Below are 19,954 nucleotides of genomic sequence, written 5' to 3'. Positions count from 1 at the left end.
ACCCCTCCCACCCTTTGGCCTGTATTTCCATTGCAAGTTCCTTGGGGGCAGGGAGTGTCTTGCTAGGTATCCGTACAGCAAGGGGCCCTGACTTCACGCCACTGCTGGGCTGGGAATACTATGCCAGGCGAGACAGATACACAATATTTTATTGACTTATTTTCATGTGTTTAGTCCCCCCAATAACACTTACTACATTTTTTTTCCCCTTTAACATTAAAAAGAAAAATCTATGTACAGACCTGTTTGGGCCAAGGAAGCAAATCTCTATATACAGGCTATTTACACATGGGCCACGCACCCCTCCTAGCCAAAGGCAGAGCTGCCAGCCCCCAAGAGGGCTGCTCACCCCGTCCCTTGGGCTAGCTCTTCAGAGCCACCTCCAACTTCAGCATGTCCATGGGAGCACTCTTGGCTACTTCGAAGAAGACTCTGAAAAGGTGACACAGGCCTGTTAGTGCGGCACATCCAGCGGAGGCACATAGCATAGGATAAGGTACGGGGGGGTGGAGGGGGCGGGAGCTCCAGCCAGCCTGAAGGAAGTCTACTGGGGCACTGGGCCCCAGCCAAATGCCTGTGATCATTAGCAAAGGATTCCTTTCTCCAAAAAGAGTTCATTAGGCATTGGCGTTAAATCGGCTTGAGGTGCTCAGACTAGCAACCCTGCCCCCGTGCCCTGTCCCTGCTGGCACATTCTCCAGTCACCATGGAGTCCTTCTGGGCACATGGGACCTGAGCTCCTAGCATACAAGCCTTCCAGGGCCCCCCTTTACGCAGAGCAAAGGGCAAATTTCTCTCCCTTTCCAGGTTCTCTCCCTTTCAGGTGCTACCCGCCACCCCAGGCCTGTGGCATAAGTTCCAGGCCAGGGTGGCCCATGACTCCAGCGTGCACGACGGTTTTGCTGGCTCTGCCCCTGCAGCAGCCACAGCCCAGCAAGGACCCCTTAGAGCACTGACATAGATTGTGGAATGCAGGCAGGCCCTTAGCCGTAGTACGGCGAGCTCCTGCTGGGCCAGCCTCTGCCAGACTGCAGCTAGCCAGCCCAGGTGGCTCAATTGCTCCCCCCATTCTCGACGCAACAGGGCCAGGGTGTCAGAAGCCACAGCTAGCTCTAAAGAGACGAAGATCAGAGCGACTGGGGGCAGCCAGTCCTTGCCGTGCTGCATATCAACGTTCTGCAGAGCGCAGGCCAGAACGAAATGATCACAATGGTCCCTTGGAAGCTGACACTGCACTTGGGGCCAAGGCAGCAGGGCATTCATATCGGGCTACAGCTTCACAGCTCCCGCCTCAGGCTGCCCAGGCAGGTGACATGCGCAGTTCAGCACCCCCTGCTGGCCAGTGGAAGAAATCTCCTGGCCCCAGCCCATCAGACACACCACAAACACACCGCAGCAAGGAGAGTCCACTCACCGGTGGGAGTACTTTGTGCGCACCGCCTTTAACTTGTCATCGTGCTGGTAGGTCAGCAGGAAGTTCAGCCTCTTCACCAGTGGATGGAGCTCCTGAGAGCTGTACCCGCTATAATACTCCAGTGTGGGGTTCTGCAACATGTTACAGGGACTCAGAGCCTGGACCAGCGCCATTGCACATACACCCCGTGCTGCTTCTTCCAGGACACTGGGGATAGATCTGATCCCTGGGATGTCCTGACCCCATAACAGCTGCTTGGCTGGACTCCAGCGCAGACAGGACACGGATCACTTGCCCAATTTAAGTAACAGCTGAGTTTGCCTTCTCATTGTGAAGAGTAAGGAGCAGAGACAGGCCCAGTCAGGTCCCCACACGGAGCCAAAGCAATGGCCTCTGTGCAGGTGGCCATCAGCAAACAGGGATACTGTGGCCAAAGATCCCAGGGATGGGGAGAGAGCAGCCAAGCACCAGAGTCAGCTGCCAGGGGCCAGCTATGGAGGATGAGAAGGCAGAGCATACCCCACTCCTGAGGCTGCTGAGGGCCTGGCTTGGAGAGTGTGGTGAGCTGCCCCCTTCTCGAACTCCCCCTGAAGGTACCAGGACCTGCCCAGTACAGCTGCTCCTACCCCAGGCTCCGCAGTCTCTGGAAGTGGGGAGCTGGAGAGCAGGCGTGGGACTCAGCAGGATTAGGAACTCAGGCTCCACAGGCTCACGTGGAGCTAGCTATTAGAGGCAGGGCCAAAGGAGAACCAGAAGGGGTGGGGCTTCCCTGTCCATCCGGGATTGAAAGTGCATCACTAGCTCAAGGCCGGGGGTTCCCGGCACAGACTGCTGGATCTGGGACCAACCCTCCCGCAGCCACGTTCCCAGCGGCTCCAGGACAGTGCCCACCCCTAGGAACAGAGACTGGGGGGGAAACCAGTCAAACAACACTGCTAGAGAGTCAGCAACAGCAGCCAAAGGGGCAGCCATTCCAGGCAGCCTCCTGCCCCTCGGGTCCAGAGAGCTAACCTGGACAGCCAACCTGGACAGCCAGGCATGGGGAAGGGCCAGGAGAGCAGGGCACTCACCCATCCGCCAAGGCTCTTCATCTTGAGGGCCAGGAGCAGGCAGCTGGCGGCCAGCTTGGAGGCGCTCTCCTGGACGTAGTCATACTCCGGCAAGGTCATCTCGCAGATGAAGCGGGCCAGGGTCAGTGTCTCCATGCTGGCGTGAGTGCACTGGGACCGTGGGAGAAAAAAGGAGCTGTGGTGAGACCTTCCTGCTGGGCACCTGGTGAAGGGGAGATGCTGCCCCCAGAGCCAGGGCATGGTCATGGGAGAGCACACTGTCTGCACTGGAGAACTCTGCTCAGCGCTGACTCCATGGGAGAGGCAGGTGGTCCCACCCAGCAGATAGCTGCTAGCTCACTGCAGTAAGGGTCCCGTTGGTGCTCAGCACAGGGGTGAGGAAGGGGGATGGGTCCAGGGCACCCCATGGCCCAAGGGGAGAGTCACTGAGTGAGCCAGTCTGGCTGCCTGTCCAGGTCACTCAAGCCCAGCTGGGACTGGCCCAACTGTCTCACTCCCCTGCCGGGGCAAGCCAGATCCAGACCTCTCCACGGAGGAGCCTCTGGCATCCAGGCCTGGACGCCTGCTCGTCTCCCACCCTGAGTGCCAGATGCTCCTGTCCCTTCTGGAAACCCACAGCCAAGTCAGCACTTGATTCCCCTCCCTGGCAGGGAGAGAGCTCTCTGCTGCGGGTGTGTCGGACAGAGCAGGGGGTACTACTAGGCAGGGGCAGAGGAGCCAGCCAGCGCTTCCACATGACCGAGATAGCCAGGCCTGCATGGACCAAAGAGCAAGCGGATGGAGGAGAAAGAGACATTGGTGCTCCTGGCACTGAGCATCCCGCTCTGCTCCCCTTGGTGCCCTGAGTCAGGACTTGCCTCCAGGGCACTGCAGTGCGGAAAGGAATGGCAGGTTTTGGCAGGAGTGATAGGACCCGGTGGATGGGGAGAAAGGAGAAAGCTTGTTTGCTGGTTACAGCCCCTCTGACAAGTTCGCATTTTCCTTCGGGCGAAGGTGCAGCCTTTGCTCTCCTTGTGGCACCACCCCCTTGTAGAGCGCTTTATGCCCACGTCGTGCTCATTTCCCCACCAGCAGCGCAATGTGATTGTGCCAGCTGGCTGGTGGGGGAGGGTGTCTGCCCACTGGCCTCTAGCTGTGACCACCCACATCCTCCTCTAGTGGCAGAAATGGGGCCCCACCTTGGCAAACCTCCGCAGGAAGCGATATGGGATGGGAACATTGATGTCAAACTTCAGCGTGCGGAGGATACTCATTTCCATGGCAATCAACTCCTCCCTCTTGTAGGCATCGTCACAGATGTAGAGGAAGTCATCCACACACGGGGGGCAGCGCTCCTAAAGGGGAACAGCCACAGGAATGGTCAGCCCCACCTACACCCAGGCCAGTGCTGCCCCAGTCCCTAGGGGGTGCCGTGCTGAGTTGCCTGGCAGGGACTAAACTAAAACCCTGACCCCCTCGGGGTGAGATTTTCAGAAGCATCTAGGTGAACTTGGAGCATGAATCCCATTCATTTTCAGTGGTTGGCTCCCAATCCCCTTATGCATTTTTTTTTTTTAAATATAAAGATTTCCCTTCTGGCTCTTTAAAAACCCACTGGCACCTTCTGAGAGATGTGAACCCTATTGTCCTGGCTGGAGTTCAACTTGGATGAGGCCATGCTGCCCCCTAGGGACAGCCCTGCAGTCACAAATGCGATAACACCTCTCCGGAACTGCTCTGTATTGCTGCTGTTGAACAGCTGCCACGTTCTGTTCCAGAGATGGCTGCATTTCAGTGGTGGGCCAAATGTTCATTGAAGATGGGGCACGCCGATGCAGAGTGCTTCACTTTCATCTAAGTTTTCCATGGGAAACTTATTTTCAGCAAAAACTCAAGATCGAAAGATTTTATTTGGGAAATGCCATTGCAGTGTCTCATGGGAGTTGTAGTTCAGGTGCCTCATGCTCCTGCTCTCCTTTATAGGATGGGCTTGACATCTTGCAGGATTCCCCAAAGTTTCCCCTCTTAGAAAGGGAAGGCCGTACATCATGGGAGATGTAGTCCAACCAGGGAGCCTAGACCATAGCAGAAAATCCAGCAGGAGACAACCCACCAACAATTCCCATAAGGTTCAGCAGCAGTATATCTGGATTGAAATATCAGTTGGGGCATTTGATTGATTGATAGATAAATCAAGATTTTGATTGGAAAATTTTTGACCAGCCCTACCCCAGTCTCCCCACCTGGGTAACTTGCCCAAACTTTCACCTTTCAGGCTGGGGATTTCCACTATAATACTCAGAAGGTGGTGGGAAGAGGGGGACATCTCTCCAGCTTGGTTTGATTTTTGGCTACAGAGTGTGGTGTGGAATTCTTCCTCCTTTTTGGGCAGTGTCCCAACAAACTGCCAGCGTCTGGAACAGCTGGGCTCCATTCCCAAGCACAGTGCATTGGAATGCTTTAACCAGCACTTGTGAGATCAAAAAGCTCATCAGCCCTTCTCACCAATGGCAGCATTCTCTCCTGAAAAAAAGAACAGGAGTACTTGTGGCACCTTAGAGACTAACCAATTTATTAGAGCATAAGCTTTCGTGGACTACAGCCCACTTCTTCGGATGCATACAGAGTGGAATAAATATAGAGGAGATATATATACACATATATCTGTATATATATCTCCTCTATATTTATTCCACTCTGTATGCATCCGAAGAAGTGGGCTGTAGTCCACGAAAGCTTATGCTCTAATAAATTGGTTAGTCTCTAAGGTGCCACAAGTACTCCTGTTCTTTTTGCGGATACAGACTAACACGGCTTCTACTCTGAATTCTCTCCTGAGACTCCCTTCCCCCCCTTCCTGTTTCCTCCTTCGACTAGGAAATTAAATGCAAAAACTTGAGTTAATCCTGTGTTGTGGCTTCAATGCTCCCAAGTCAGGTGTAATATTAACACCACCGTGCTGCGGAGCGATCCATGCAGCTCTTCCTCCCTTGTTAAGGTTACTTGGTCAGTGGCAGCTATCGCACAACACTCTGTCCATAGGACATGCACCAAGGTCCAAGTTCATAGGGCAGCTTTAGCATTTGGAATGTCCCAACTGCCTGATCTTTCCCCCTTTGCTGGTACAGCCCGGTTCACACCAGCATACGCTTCCAGGGATTTGCGTTAAAGTGGGACACTAACCAACAGGACTCGCCTAAGGGCTAACTAGGACCCAAGGGGTGAATTCCAGCCCACCACTCCCTCTATCCCAGCCTGCCCCCCCCACTGCTATTCCGGCACTGGGGCCTTTCGAGCAGCAATGGTCAATCACTGCGCTGTAGCCTTAGCCATGTGAGCAGCGTGGGGGGCTATGATGTGACTGCACAGCATGCCCCACATGTGTCTCCCTCTGGGCCTGTGTTACCCCCTGCCTACAAGCCAGGCTGCCCCCGACACCCTGTAGCCTCTGCCCAGGCCAGAGCTGGGTCACCTCAAACTTGGAAGCGATGAGGATGGCCGTGGAACCAATGAGCTGCAGCTTGTCCCTCATGCTCACCACCTCCACCAGGTAGTGATCCACCAGCTTCACTGCCAGGTACAGCGTCTCATGGTTCAGCTCAAAGTTCTCCTGGGGGGGGAGACAGATGGAGTGGCACATGCCAGCCAGTGTGACCTACCCTGGGTGCAGTCACTCAGGGTTTGCTACATTCCCAAGCTGCCCTCCCAAGGCGGGCGCCTCATGCAGCAGGCTCAGGGCAAGGGGCAATAGAGCCCCTTACCCGCTCTGCTCCCGAGACTTGCCCTCAAACAGGCTGGGACTTGTTTTAGCAGCCAGGGGAAAATGCTTCCCATTCCCAGCCCCGGGGGTGAAGGTCATGTCTGCTGTTTTGCCCCAGGCTGCCCACCCCGAGTGCCCAGGCACAGATCAGTGTCGTTTGGCACAGGGAAGGGTCCCTGGCACGCCACTTGTCTGACTCGCCAGGCTGCTCCTCCTCTCTCCAGACTCCTGACGCACGCCCAGAAGAGAGTCAGGGCCAGCGTCTCCACGAGGTAACTGGCCCCTCCCAATGACTATGTGGAAATACAGTAAGCAGCTTCCTCCCCAGGCCTGCAGCCCCCCTCCACTCACAGCCCTTTCACCCCCGCCACAAGCTAGGCTCACAGCTGCATGCAGCCGAGCCACGTCACAGGGGCTAAGGGGTTTCTCTCCTCCACGTGGCTTCCGCTCAAGCCTGCTGGGGAGGGAGTGCTGGTCTGCCCCACCTCCAGCTGGGTGGGTGGGGTGTTTTTTTTTTTTTTTTTAAACCACACACACACACTCCTGGCAGTTCATTTTCCCCACCACCACAAGGGAACCCGGATGCGCACCTGGACCTCCACCATCCAGTCCACCAGAATGGCTCTCATGTCCCTGCTGATGTCGTGCTGGTTCTCCATGTAGTTTGGGAGCAAGAACTTCTCCTGCCAAGGGAGCCACAGAGAGGCTGTTAGTGAATGAAGCCCACCCACTGCAGCATGCGGGTAGGAGCCTGGAAAGGCTGAGTCCATGGCCCTGCCCTCCTGCAGGCAGGCTGCTAAGCTCTCTCCATGGCACCATGGCCAGGAGCTGCCGCTCACTCAGCCCCACTGTTGACGTAGGAGGATCCCACCCCCTACCCAAGCCCAGTTGTGCCTCTAATGGCACCAACTCTCGTGATGGGCTGGACGCTAGAGCCCAGCTGATCCTACCCCAAGATGCTCATCCCTCCTGGGGTCAGCCAGCCCTGCTACATCAGGGGAAGGGGCCAGCCACAGCCCCCAGCAGGGATTAGTGGCTGGGAGGACAGTTCCCGCCAGAAGGTGCCATCCACATAGACAGCGCTGCAAGGAGAGCGGCTGTAACTGGGCTTCACCATGCAGAGGTGAGCTAGGAGCCCAGCCTGCTTCCCCTGCTGGGCCAGTGAGCAGCATGGCTGGAGGGGAAATGGCCACCAGGACCTGCCCAGGGCTTCTCAGGGAGACTCAGTGCTATGGACAGAGCAGCCATCAGCCAAGTGGAACCAATCACCCTGCCAAGGGCCAGACAGCCTCCTGCCAGGAGAGCCCTGGGCTCCAGAGAAGCTGCACGGAGCAGGCAGCGGGAACAGAGACCTGTACGTAACAGGATGCCTGGAGCTAGTTTGCCCGCTTGGAAAGAGCGAAAGGCTGAGCCAAGCCAGCCAGGACATGAGCCAGGGGCTTTTGGAAATAAAGCTTTATGCGTCAAGTGCTAAGGCGCAACCTGCCTGCCCTCCCAATGCACCAGCCCCCCATCTGCAATGCCATGAAATGCGGCAGACAAATGCACAGGAGGGGGCTGCACTCTTCTCTGGAGACAATGGGACTTTCAGACCCTAGGGGCCTCGGCCTGACATTCTAGCTCCTTCCTGTGCCTGATGCCTCCGGAGCCAGCCTAGCATCCCCAGGGCGTCAAGCCAGCGAGCTCTGAGAGGCTGGGCCAATCCAGCAGAGGAGGAAGGAGAGACGGGCAAAGCTGAGATCCCTGTGCCTGAGCCCTCCCTGAGTGCCACACACCTCTCTCTCCTTCATGTAATTGAAGATCTCCTTGGCGTACTCGGCGCTGGCGTACGGGTCTCCCAGCTGCTCCTTGTCAATGTCCTCAATGGCAGGCACCTGCGTGAAAGGCAAGGGGGTTGGGAGATACCTCTGGGACACCAGAGAGACAAGTCCCAAGCACTCATGACAATGAGGCACAGAGCGATGGCTGGTCAGGCACTGGGCTGCCAGCCCCAGACTGCTTTGCCAACGCACCTCTCAAAAACAACAAGGAGTCTGGTGGCACCTTAAAGACTAACAGATTTATTTGGGCATAAGCTTTCGTGAGTAAAAACCTCACTTCTTCGGATGCATAGCTATGCACGAAAGCTTATGCCCAAATAAATCTGTTAGTCTTTAAGGTGCCACCAGACTCCTTGTTGTTTTTGTAGATACAGACTAACACGGCTACCCCCTGATACTTGGCACCTCTCTCAGTTAGCAGAGGAGTGTCCACAACTATGTGGCAAACCCCAGCCTGGAACACAGCAGGTGCTGCATGCCCTGTCACTGTGCTTCATCCTGCTCTGCAACTCCTCTCGTGCTGCTCTCCCAGCTCACCTGGCAGGACTTTTCTGTAGCAGTTTGCCTACGTGGCCTGCAGGAGACAGACCTGCCCCAACCCAGTGTTCAGGGAAAATTAGCTGCCAGATCCCATCTGTGTAGCCCAGCAGCTGGGGAGGGGGCAAGGTGCAGCTTGGCGCAAGCAGACGGACAGGGCCAGAGGCTTGGACCCCCAAAGGGTGAGCAGTCGAGGCAGCAATTGCAGGCAGTGCTTCGGTATCCCCAGGAAGAGGTGAACGAGTGCCTTCTAGGGACAGTGTAAGGCCAGGACACTTCCCTCCTGCAAGGAGTGCAATGCCAGCATACCAGCTGAGCCCCATGTGCTGTTCACGCCCATCGCCCTCCCAGGGGCCACTAGGTTGGCAGTGAGCACCCGATTCCACTGACCTGCGTGGGTGCTGGCTCCTCCGGCACCGGGTCATTTTTGGGAACCAGTTTGGGATCAACAGGCACCTCAGCTGGGGGAGTTTTCCTTGTTGACCTAACAGAAGCAGCCAAGAGTGGGTCAGACACTGCAAGAGGCCGAGCTCAAGGGCAGGGAGGTGTTGGTCATCCAGTGCCCCAGAAATCGCCAGATCGCATCAGACCAGGGTATAGCTAGCCCAGGGTCCCCTCTCCAATAGTGCCCTGTAATAGCTGCTTCAGCGGCAGGGGCAAGAACCGCCCCCCTGCCAAGTGAACAAAGACACCTGCGCATGAGGGAAATGTCTTTCCCATCCATGATTGGCTGATACCCTGAAGCAGGCTTTACAGCCCTGCCAATATTTTATCTTGACTAACATCACCATGAAGGTTCCCGTTATCCACATCAACACCCAAACTTTCCTTGAATTCCACTAAGCTCTTGGCCTACATGAGATCTTGTGACAGAGAGTTCCACAGGCCAACCGTCCATTGTATGGAAAAGGCATTTTCCTTTAGCAGTTTTATATGGAATGGCTTTCAATTCCATTGAAGTCCCCTTATCTTTGTGTTAGGACGACAAGGATCTCCTGATCTGTCCCCTCCATACCACTCCCTTCGTACACCTACCTCACATCCCCTATTAGTCTCCTCTCCAAGGCATGCAATCCCCATCTCTCTTCCTAGGAGTTTTTCCAAGACCCTGAATCTTCTCACCAAGGACACACACGTCTGCCATCTCCTTTCAGACAGGATGATTATAACTGTCTAGCATCCGTGGGCAGCATGCCCCCATCGGCATTTGACTATTTTCCAATAACAACACCCCTTCCTTCCACATCCCAGCCTCCCATTTGTCTTTAGCTGCAGCCACATCCCCTGGGATTTCCCTTCTTCCCTGTGCATCAGTCAGCCAGGATGGAGGGATGTCCCTCTACCCCCCCCCTCCCCATTTTACACCGGGGGCCTGGCCTGCAGCTTCTCCCACTCCATTTTCTCAATTATCCTCCTAGTTCCCCACTGGAGGGGAGCTTACCATGGCCGCAGATCCCGCCAGCAAGCAACCTGAGCACATTCCCAATGGCAAAAGCCTCTCCGAGGACACCCCACCCTCCCAGCTGGCAAAGGGTCCTACCATTAGAGCCCCCAGCTCCACCACCAAGAGACCCTGACAGTCAAGAAGCATTGGCACAGAGAGACATTAAGCCTTTGGAGACTGACCCTCTGCCAGAGGGTCTCCTTGGGCTGCAGCCTGGAAAGCGACAGCACTGTGCGAGCCAGTACTGGTGCTAGCCACAGGGACAGCGACTCAGATAACAGGGTAAATGCGTGTCCATCAGAGCGAGGAGCAGTGCGGCCGCAAGGGGTGGGAGGGGCTGGGGCTGCATCAGGGCTGTCCCACAGAGAGTTACTCACTTTTTAAAGTTGATCTCATTGTTCTTCAAGACCCCCAGAGCAGCTGTGCCCTTCTGCGCCTTCCTGGGACCTGCCTTCGCAGCATCCTTCTTCCTCAGGCCAGCCTGGTTCTTGTGAGCCTGGCAGGTGAGAGGGCAATGCTGGGAGCACAGCACGACACACAGAGGGGCAGCCTGGCCAGGCTCCCCAGCATCACCACTCCAGGCCAATGGGGGTGGCCAGCAGATACCTCGGCCCGCGCCACTTCCCACAGCCCCCATTGGCCTGGAGCAGCGAACCTCAGCCAGTGGGAGCAGCGATCGTCCGAACCTGCTGACACGGCAGGTAAACAAACCGGCCCGGCCTGCCAGGGGGCTTACCCTGGCGGGCCACATGCCAAAGGTGGCTGATCCCTGGTCTAGAAGGAGGTGTAGGGGCACGTCCAATACAGGGCAGCCAATGAAAGGAGCTAGTGCCTCCTAAGCAAACAGGTTCGCTGCCTGGGTTGCCTGCAGACTATTGATAGTTGTGAAGTTTCACTGGATGTTGATTCCACCCAGTCTTAGCAGGGAAAATATTTTAATGTTAACATCAGCATGGTCTAGTGGTTAGAGCACAGGGCTGGGACACGGAAGAAGAGTTTGTTCCCAGATCAGAGTGTAAGGACTAATATATGGGAGCATGGTCTTTATATCAGAGCAGTGGACCAGGCATCAGGACCCCTGGTCCCCCACCCCCAAGCCCATGCATGAGCCAGCAAAGATGTATGGTGCCTCTCCGGAGAGGCACAATACAAGACCAGGAAACAGGACAGGGAGACAAGGTAGAAATGAAACATTCAGCTCGGAGAGGAACCTTGCCCATCCAGCTCCCCCACAAGCTTCCTCCCCCCAATCCCCACAGCAGTGCTGTGTCCTTACATTAGTGATGTCTCCGAAGGCTGACCTCTTCTTGGGTGCCCCCTGGGGTGAGGACGGGGACCTCTTTGCTTGAAAGCTCTCCTCCTAGAGCAAGGAGCAGATGATTGAGATGGCATGCTGGACCCAACCTCACCAGGCATGAAGCTCCTCCGCCACCCTTCCCTTGGCAGCCATGCCAAGAGCATGGGACGTGGCACCAAAGATACCAGCTTTCAGGAGAACAAAGCAGTCGAGGTGGGGCTGGAAGCGTCATGTATTCTCACAGCTCCAGCTGTGATAGGTTTCTGCCCCCCAATGCCGCAGTAGCTGAGTCTGATATATCAGCCTCACCAAACCCTGTTGAGGGGGAAAGTGGGGGCAGGCTAGACCCCAGCTTACAGATAGGGTTTGAGGCTGCGTGACTTGCCCAAAGGGCAACAGGCCAGACTGCAGCTCTGTAAGGGCCAGCCTAGAGCTTTAAAGCATTAACACGACTGAAGTGCTGGAACCAATCTTGCCCCAACTCTTAGAAGAGGGAGAAGCCATCTTTTCCTGTGGCCTCCCAACTCCAGGGACCAGCCCGCACCTTTACAAGCGAAGGCCCCATTGCTACCCCCGGAGTGAGCAATCCATATGTATCCATAGCCCCAGCTCCCAGCAGGGCAGGAGAAAATTATTAGCCCCACAGACTTACCTTCTCGGGTCTGACATTTTCCACTGCTCCTGCTTTGCCAGGCCGTAGCTGTTTACTGCCTGTGGTCTTGGAGTTGCGTGGCACTGGCATCTTCTCTGCCCAAGCACACCTGCACACACAGACAAGAGATGCCTCCAAAATGCTGACTAATTATTTTAATGCACTTTACAGACTCAAGGCCTCAGCCTCCCCCATGCAGTGGGCAAACAGCCTTTATCCTTACCTCACAGATGGGGAAACCGAGGCATGGGGAGGGGAAAGGATTTGCCCAATGGCACCCAGTGAGCAGCGTTAGGAAACATGGGTTTATTTTCTATCCATACTCCTCTGTTATCATCCAGACCACAGAGCAGTGACTGCAAACCTCTGCCCCTGCCCCAGGGACTTTAGCAGCAGCTCAGCTGCAGTTCAGACACAACCTTTAATACATGCACCCACCTCACAGGCCGAGAATAGCCCTTTGGGATCAAACAGTAGCCACCACCTCCCACAGCTCCCAGTGACTCACCTCACAGCCTGGGAAGCAATGACCCCTCCCACCCCCACCCACCTCATCCCTCACGGTCTGGCTTTTCAGGTGCTACTGTGAGCCACCGTTGCTTCTCCAGGCCAATGGCTCCTCTCTCCACAGCTTTCAGTCCAAGGGACCTTGGGTCATGGCCACCCCCATTCTATTACCTTCTGATCGGGGAGCAATGCAACAAGCCCCAGGAGAATGCACAAGAACCACACTGTTGTCATGGGGAAAAGGCAACGGGATGAGGCAGCTTCTGCAGGATCCCGTTAAGGCAACTGTTGCCCTGCCATGGCTCCATTGCAGCATTTTCCCTGGGCTGCAAAGCTGCTTTGAGGAAGGCGAGTGGCACAGAAGCCGAGCTAGTCTGGGGGCCTTCTCATGTGAGGAGGGGAAGAACCACTGCTAGGGCATGCAAGCCAGGGTGAGCATACTCCCTATTTAACTCTTTGAATGCCACTGGGGTCCCATGGAAATAACTGGGAGCATTCCAAAGGCCAGGAAGGAGGTCTGGGCCTTTGTCCGTGGGGTAGCAAGAAGGCTGAGGCAACAGGAAGGCAGGAAGGATGCTGGCAGGTGGGTTTGGTTGTTGGGAGTGGCGGGTGGGCATTAGTCAGCAGTAGTTTGCAGGCAAGTCTACCTATCCAGAGCGTTGGAGGTACTGAAGAAGATGCAGGCATTAGGGAGGTAACAGAGGAGAGGAGCATGCCAAAAAAAAATCCCTGCACACACCCATGTGCCCCTGCAGACCCTCATCTGCAGGGCTGCAGAGAACCAGACACTTCTCCCTCAGGGCTGGCTGGCTGCTGAGGGACATGATGAACGGGACACCAGCAGGCCAGTACCAAGCTGGTGACAGCAAGCTGTCCAGCAGAAGATCCAGATATAAGACCAACTGTAGGACCTTCGCTTCCTGGCCCCCAAAATAGGATATTTAGTTACAATTCAGACAGAATTCAGTCTATCCTGCTCTGCTTCTTCCTCCCTCCCATTACTCTGCCAGGGGCTGGCAGTTAGGGTCCAGCTGGAAACGAGGTTGAACCGAAGTAGTGGTGTGCGAGGTAGGGCTGGGAGAAAGCAGATGTTATTAATGTACCTAACGACCATCCAAGATCAGAGCTCCATTGTGCTAGATACCGTATAAATAGAACAGCAGAAGGTCCACACTCCAAAGAGCTTGTAATCTTCATGGGGGGAGGGAAGGGATAGAACACACCAGCTGAGCGAACCATGTGATGGCTGCAAATCAGAATCATAGCATATCAGGGTTGGAAGGGACCTCAGGAGGTCATTTAGTCCAACCCCCTGCTCAAAGCAGGACCAATCCCCAACTAAATCATCCCAGCCAGGGCTTTGTCAAGCCGGGCCTTAATAGCATGTTAATCCCATGATTAAATGGAAAGAAAAGGGAAGGCGAGGAGGGTGCAGGGCAGGGGAGAAGATGGTAAGAGGGGTAGTATGGAGAGAAGCAGAGGTGAAGAGATTGAGGAAGGAGGTTGGAGCAATAATCCAATCAGAACTGCAGAAAGGTCTCTGGATGTCTGAAGGTCCCTGCCTTGGCTGCTTCTGCAGTTGCTGCTATCAGCTAGAGTATCTGTCTGGTTCCTCTCTGTAGTTTGCACCCTCGCCTGCCCCTCCTCTGGGAAACAGAGACCCCATTGGCTTGCACTCTGAGAAGCTAGAGTAGCCCATCTTCACCTGTCTTCCAGTCAGTCTGATGCAGAGGGGATCTGCTCTTGTTAGAGAGCCAAACAAAATCACCCCAGCTTGTTGAGGGCCTAGACTGTTCAGTGCCTTTGGCCGTGCCAATCCCAACACCTGGTGTAGCTCCAAGGAACACAAACCAACAGACCAAGGCAGGGATAGCTCATACCCACAGGAGTTGAAAAGCCTCTTGTTCAAATCTGGAGACCTACACCATGCTGCCAGGCCAGGCCAGCCCAGGGGCAGAATGCAGCCTAGAGTGACTTTCCAGACAAGCTCCCACCAGCACTGCTGTTCTCCCACGTACAGCCCAAACTGCACCACCCAGTCATTACAGTTTCCATTGACTCCAGTGGCTACTATGACATCACCCCTTCACAAATGAACCCTGATATGTGGATCCCCCTTCCTGCTCAGCCGCCATTTTCAGACAGCATGTTACAAAGCGTTTCCCAGCATCTATATATCAGCCAATACACAACTCTAATTTTCATCCATAGATCACAGAGCCACGAGAGGAGCATCATTACCACCATTTTACAGATGGAGAAACTGAGGCACGGGGCAATGAACTGACTTGCCTGAGGTCACCCAGCAATCCCATGGCAGAGCTGGGACTAGAACCCATCTTCTGGGTGCTCTATCCACTAGGCATCACTGCCTTAAGAGAGGGGGAGACAGGAGGGCAAAGCAACTGTCTATATGGCTTTGGAGCTGGATTATCAGCCCTGGAGACTTATTGGCCTGTTTACTCACAGAACAGGTACAGATGGGCACCAGCATGGCAAGCTACCCACTCACAATGCCCCAGCGAATGCACTTCAACCTTGACCTAGAATAGGCCTCATTAGTGTCAGCTGTTATGGATTGTGAGTGAGCCCCCCACCTCACTAGGAGCTGGACAGAGACATGCTCTCCCCAGCCAGGCACTATATGAGAGCAATTTTGACACTGCAGCTAGATCCCAAGCAGTTGTAATGAGCCCATTGCCAAAACAGCTGAGCACCTGCCTGCCAGGCCAGATGTGAACGGCTCTATGGTCCAGGCCTGTAGCTGTTTGCATGTTTGTTTTTGCATTAAGTGGCCGGTCTGAGCCACCTAAGGGCAGCAGCCCATGCTGTGACATTTTGGGATGTCAACATCACCCTCCTCCCCTTTAAACTAAGTATGCTTGGGACCAAATCCATGCTTTGTGCGACTGTACTGAAGTCATGGGAGTTGTGTGGGAAGGTAAATATGGGCTTTTGTCCTCTGGTTAAGTTGGGGGGGGGGCAAATGGACAGAACACTTTCCTACAGTGCCATCAAGCAGTCATTCCACTAGTCATTCCTACCCCCTTCTCAAAGACAGCCCTGGAATGTGTGCTCTAAGTCAACAAGGTTAATTATAGTCTGGAGCCAGAGCACATCACACCACCGACACGTCTCAGGTGCTTTAACAATAGGGCACTTGGTGGAAAACAAGCCATACCTGGCTCAGAAACCTGGATTTCCCCAAAGCTCTGCAGTATGACAGGAACAATGGCTACATATTACAACTGGCTTGGTTTACAATATCCACACAACAGAGATTCAAAAGACACAACTGAGTTAGCTAATCCACATAGACAGGGATGACTGAGCTACTGTTTGGAGACACATTATGGATAAAACCATCCAATCAGAGGAGAGCCATCCAGCAAGGGAAATGAGGCCAGTACAAATCTCATCACCAGGCAGCTACCCCCAGCCACAAGAGATTTGAATTTGCACCTTCTCCCGGAATCACTGAACTTTGGCTCAGGGTAAAGGAATCTGGAACACCCGCCCCCATTCTCTAATTAACCCTGAAGCCTTATAAACTGTTCTTTCCCTCCCATCCCTGCTCGGTGTCAACTCCCCCGCGGACTGCAGGCCCCGGAGGGAGGAATCAACAGCTGCCGAAGCTCCCTGCCAACCCCACAGCGATTTCGCAGGCGATGCACAGGGAAAGGGCAGCAACGAGCCGTGGGGAAGCGCAGGCCGCAGGAAGGACAAAGGGCAGGTCATCCCCGGGCCACATGCCGAAGGGGAGGCGCAACGCGGGCTACATGTGCGCAGGTGGGGGAACGCTGGCACCCCGGGCAGTGGGGGAGGGGGCTGGAACGCCGGGGGGGCTGCAGAGTGGGCCGGACACGACAGGGAGGGGCTGGGGAAGTGCAGCCCACCTGCGGGGAGATAGGCAGATATAGGAACCCGCCCGGCCCGGAGCTCACCTGGCTTCTCAGCGCCCGGCCCCGCTCCCGGCCTCCACCCAAGAGCTGCGGCTACTACTGCACAATGTGGATTTGAAAACTGCGGCCCTGGCAGGAGGCAGCCTGCGATTGGCCAATCGGAAGCCAATGAGCGAGCCAGACTGAATGCGGTTGCTAAGGGCGGTGCATAGCGTTTTTAAAATCGGCTCCCTCAGCCAATGGGAGAAATGGCTTCCCGGCGAGTGGGCGGGCCAAGAAACACAGGGGGCGAGATCTTCCTATCCGCCATTTTCATTGGCTGGGAACTCGCAAGGTGGCGCGTCTTGTTTTAAATTGACCTTAAAGAGCCAGACAGCGGGGAAAGTGTTAGCAGCTGCCGGAGCAGGGAGGGACTAGGGCGGGGATTACTCCTGCCAGGGCCTGTTTCCCCTCCCCCCGGGCCTGACCCCCTCACCAGGGAGTCCCCCGCCCTTGCTCCACCTCTTGCTCCTACACAGCCACTGTGGCACAGGGACTCCACAATGTGGATGGGGGCCAGAGTAACACCCCTTAGGGGTTGCCAACTTTTTGAACCAACAAAACCAAACACCCAGGCCCCGCCCCTTCTCCGAGGCCCCACCCCACTCCCTCCATCTCCCCTCCCTCCATCACTCGCTCTCCCGCACCCTCACTCACTCATTGCCTGGGGAACAGTGAGGTAGCCAGGTTCTAAGAGCAGGGGGAGCGAACACATAAACAAAGGTGCCACCCGCTGCGAAGAAAAAGAAAAACCCAAGTCTTGCCGCTGAAGACTGAGCTGCCTGCTCTCAGCTTGGTATTCTTGCGCTTCAGGGTGGGGGAAAGCAAGTCCAAAAGTTCCATGAAAGTGCCCTTACGCATGCAAAAGTTTTGCAGCCACTGGGAATCATCCCAGACCTACTGCCAAATTGCCGTAGGTAATTTGGCATGGCGGGTTCTTCCATCTTCTTGCGCTTCAGGGTGGGGGATCTAGTCCCAAGACTGTTATCAGGTCCCCCCTCAGCCCTGGTCTACACTACAGGGTTGGGTCGAATTTAGCCACGTTAGGTCGATTTTATAATGAATGTATGGTTACCATATTTCAACACTGAAAAAAGAGGACACTCCACGGGGGCCCTGGCCCTGCCCCAACTCCACCCCTTCCCCACCCCCGGCCCTGCCCTTTCCCCACAGTCCCTGCCCCAACTCTGCCCCCGCCTCTGAGCACCCTGCAGTCCCCCTTCTCCCTCCCGCTCTGATCTTGGTTGGGGGTTGCTAAGTGCTTCCCTGCTCCCCACTCGCCCTGCAGCCTCTGCACCACCCCACCCCTGCAGCCTCTGAGACCCCTGCTCCCCACTCACCCTGCAGCCCCTGCACTCCCCCACCCCTGCAGACTCTGCGCCCCTGCCTGCCCTGCCCTTGCACCCCCCTGCAGCCTCTGAGACCCCTGCTCCCCACTCACCCTGCAGCCCCTGCACTCCCCCACCCCTGCAGACTCTGCGCCCCTGCCTGCCCTGCCCTTGCACCCCCCTGCAGCCTCTGTGACCCCTGCTCCCCACTCGCCCTGCAGCCCCTGCACCCCCCTGCCCCTGCAGCCTCAAAGCCCCTGCCTGCCCTGCTCCCCACTTGCCCTGCAGCCCCTGCACCCCTCTGCCCCTGCAGCCCCTGAACCCCCTGCAGCCTCTATGCCCCTACCTGCCCTGCTCCTCCTCACCCTGCAGCCTCTGCGCCCCCAATTTGCCCTGCTCCCCCGCTCATCCGGCAGCCTCTGCCTGGCAGGGGCTTCAGATGCTCAGTGGCGACTGGGGCGGCGCAGGTCCCTGCAGCCCAGGCTGCAGCCTCCTTCCTGCCGCCGAGCACGTTCCCCGGCCTGTTGTCCCCGCCGGAAACAGCTCGGGTTCCGAGCCGCGTGGGGCAATGGGGGCCACAGGAAGGGTCCCCCAGTGGCTGGTGAGTCCCCGCCCACGAGGGAAGCCCGAGCCCCCCCTCCCCCTGTCCGAGCTCACTACAATGTAGCCAGGGCGGCTGGGCTGCACTGCGGACCCGGCGGTTGTGCTTGGGCCAGGCGGACCCTGGCTTATGCCTCCCTATTTCCCCGGACATGTCCAGCTTTTTGGAAATTCCCCCCGGACGGGGATTTGAGCACCAAAAAGCCAGGCATGTCCGGGGAAATCCGGACGTATGGTAACCCTAATGAATGCATCTACACAACCAACCCCGTTCTGTTGACCTAAAGGGCTCTTAAAATCGACTTCTGTACTCCTCCCTGGTGAAGGGAGTAGCGCTAAAATTGACCTTGCTGGGTCGAATTTGGGGTAGTGCGGACGCAAATCGACATTATTACTCTCCAGGAGCTATCCCAGAGTGCTCCAATGGGACCGCTCTGGGCAGCACTTTGAACTCCGATGCAGTAGCCAGGTACATAGGAAAAGCCCTGGGAACTTTTGAATTTAATTTCCTTTTTGGTCAGTGTGGTGAGCTCAACAGCACAGGTGACCATGCACAGATCATCCCAGAGAATAGCCACGCGGCAGGGGGAGGGTTGAAGGGATCATCCCAAATAGCCACACACAGGGGTGGGGGTGTGTGTGTTCTGCACATCCACCCGAAAACCGCAGCCCTTCCTTTTAAATGGCAAACCCAACCGACATTGCTTGCTATGGGAAAGGAGGGTGCTGCAGTTTGAAAACATTCCCACGTTATGAAGGAATTAGAAGCCAAACCCGTGTACCCTTTGGCTTACCATGGCTGCCTGGAAACCGAATTCTGTTGCCCAGCCGTCTGTGATGTGTCACTATACTGGCAGGCGCTCAATATAAAAGGCAAAATGCGACCTTGTACCTAAAGTACATATGCTGTCTGCTGTGAATTGCTTGATTCACTGTGAAAGAGTCTCCCTTTTGTTCTCAGAAATTTATCATCTTAAATTTTACTCTCCCTTTTTATCCCCCCACAGGTGCAAATGTTTCTATGCTCCCCCTATCATCTCTGTTCCTGAAGTTATCGCAGATTAGAAGGCAAAAAAAATGCACTCGTCATGACATGTTTTCCGAGCTCATGCCGTCCTCCCGCACATGGAGGCATTCAGCGGCAAAGTCCAGGAAAGCATTAAGTGAGCACGATGAGCAGAGGCAGGATGCAATGCTGAGGCTAATGGGGGAGCACACGGACATGCTCAGGCATCTGGTGGAGCTGCAGGAAAGCCAACAAGAGCAGACCACCACTGCATCCATTGTACAACCACCTGCCCTCCTCCCCAAGTTCCATATCCTCCTCACCCAGATGCCCAAGATGGTGGGGTGGGGTGGGGTGGGGTGGGGGAGGCTCTGGGCACCCAGCCACTGCACTTCAGAGGATGGCCCAAGCAACAGAAGGCTGTCATTCAAACAGTTTTGATTTGTAGTGTGGCTAGAATAAACAATGTGGCCTTGTATTTCCCTGCCTCCCTCCCCACCCCACCCGGGATACCTTATCAGTTATCTCCCTTTTTTTTTTTTAATTAATAAAGAAAGAATGCATGGTTTATTTCCTTTGCCAGCTGTGATCGAATGGGG

At 55.6% G+C, this 19,954-nt stretch overlaps 1 protein-coding gene across 2 annotated transcripts; it reads right to left on the bottom strand.

The window, feature by feature from the left end:
• Positions 1-132: 132 nt before the first annotated feature.
• CCNB3 (cyclin B3) lies at positions 133-16,562 on the bottom strand. 2 transcript variants are annotated; one of them, XM_065556309.1, is made up of 12 exons: positions 16,425-16,562; positions 11,974-12,082; positions 11,301-11,384; positions 10,402-10,520; positions 8,971-9,064; positions 7,999-8,097; positions 6,814-6,906; positions 5,936-6,073; positions 3,663-3,818; positions 2,485-2,634; positions 1,415-1,545; positions 133-432 (listed from the first exon to the last, which is right to left on the bottom strand). In XM_065556309.1, exons 2-12 carry the CDS (start codon positions 12,061-12,063, stop codon positions 363-365), a joined length of 1,224 nt encoding a protein of 407 aa, XP_065412381.1. In that variant the 5' UTR covers positions 12,064-12,082; positions 16,425-16,562; the 3' UTR covers positions 133-362. The 2 variants fall into 2 exon arrangements, with proteins under 2 accessions (XP_065412381.1, XP_065412383.1); XM_065556311.1 differs by lacking the exon at positions 5,936-6,073.
• Between the last annotated feature and the right edge of the window lie 3,392 nt (positions 16,563-19,954).

Source organism: Chrysemys picta, chromosome 9 (genome assembly GCF_011386835.1).
Source record: "Chrysemys picta bellii isolate R12L10 chromosome 9, ASM1138683v2, whole genome shotgun sequence".
Classification (NCBI taxonomy): Eukaryota; Metazoa; Chordata; order Testudines; family Emydidae; genus Chrysemys; species Chrysemys picta.
This window is presented reverse-complemented; position numbering and strand designations above follow the sequence as displayed.

Coding starts and splice junctions, on each gene's coding strand:
- CCNB3 (XM_065556309.1), bottom strand. CDS start 12,063: ATGCCAGTGCCACGCAACTCCAAGACCACAGGCAGTAAACAGCTACGG. Junction 8,098..8,970: donor AGGAGCCAGCACCCACGCAG/GTCAGTGGAATC, acceptor CCTTTCACGCAG/GTGCCTGCCATTGAGGACAT. Junction 433..1,414: donor CGCACAAAGTACTCCCACCG/GTGAGTGGACTC, acceptor TCACCTTTTCAG/AGTCTTCTTCGAAGTAGCCA.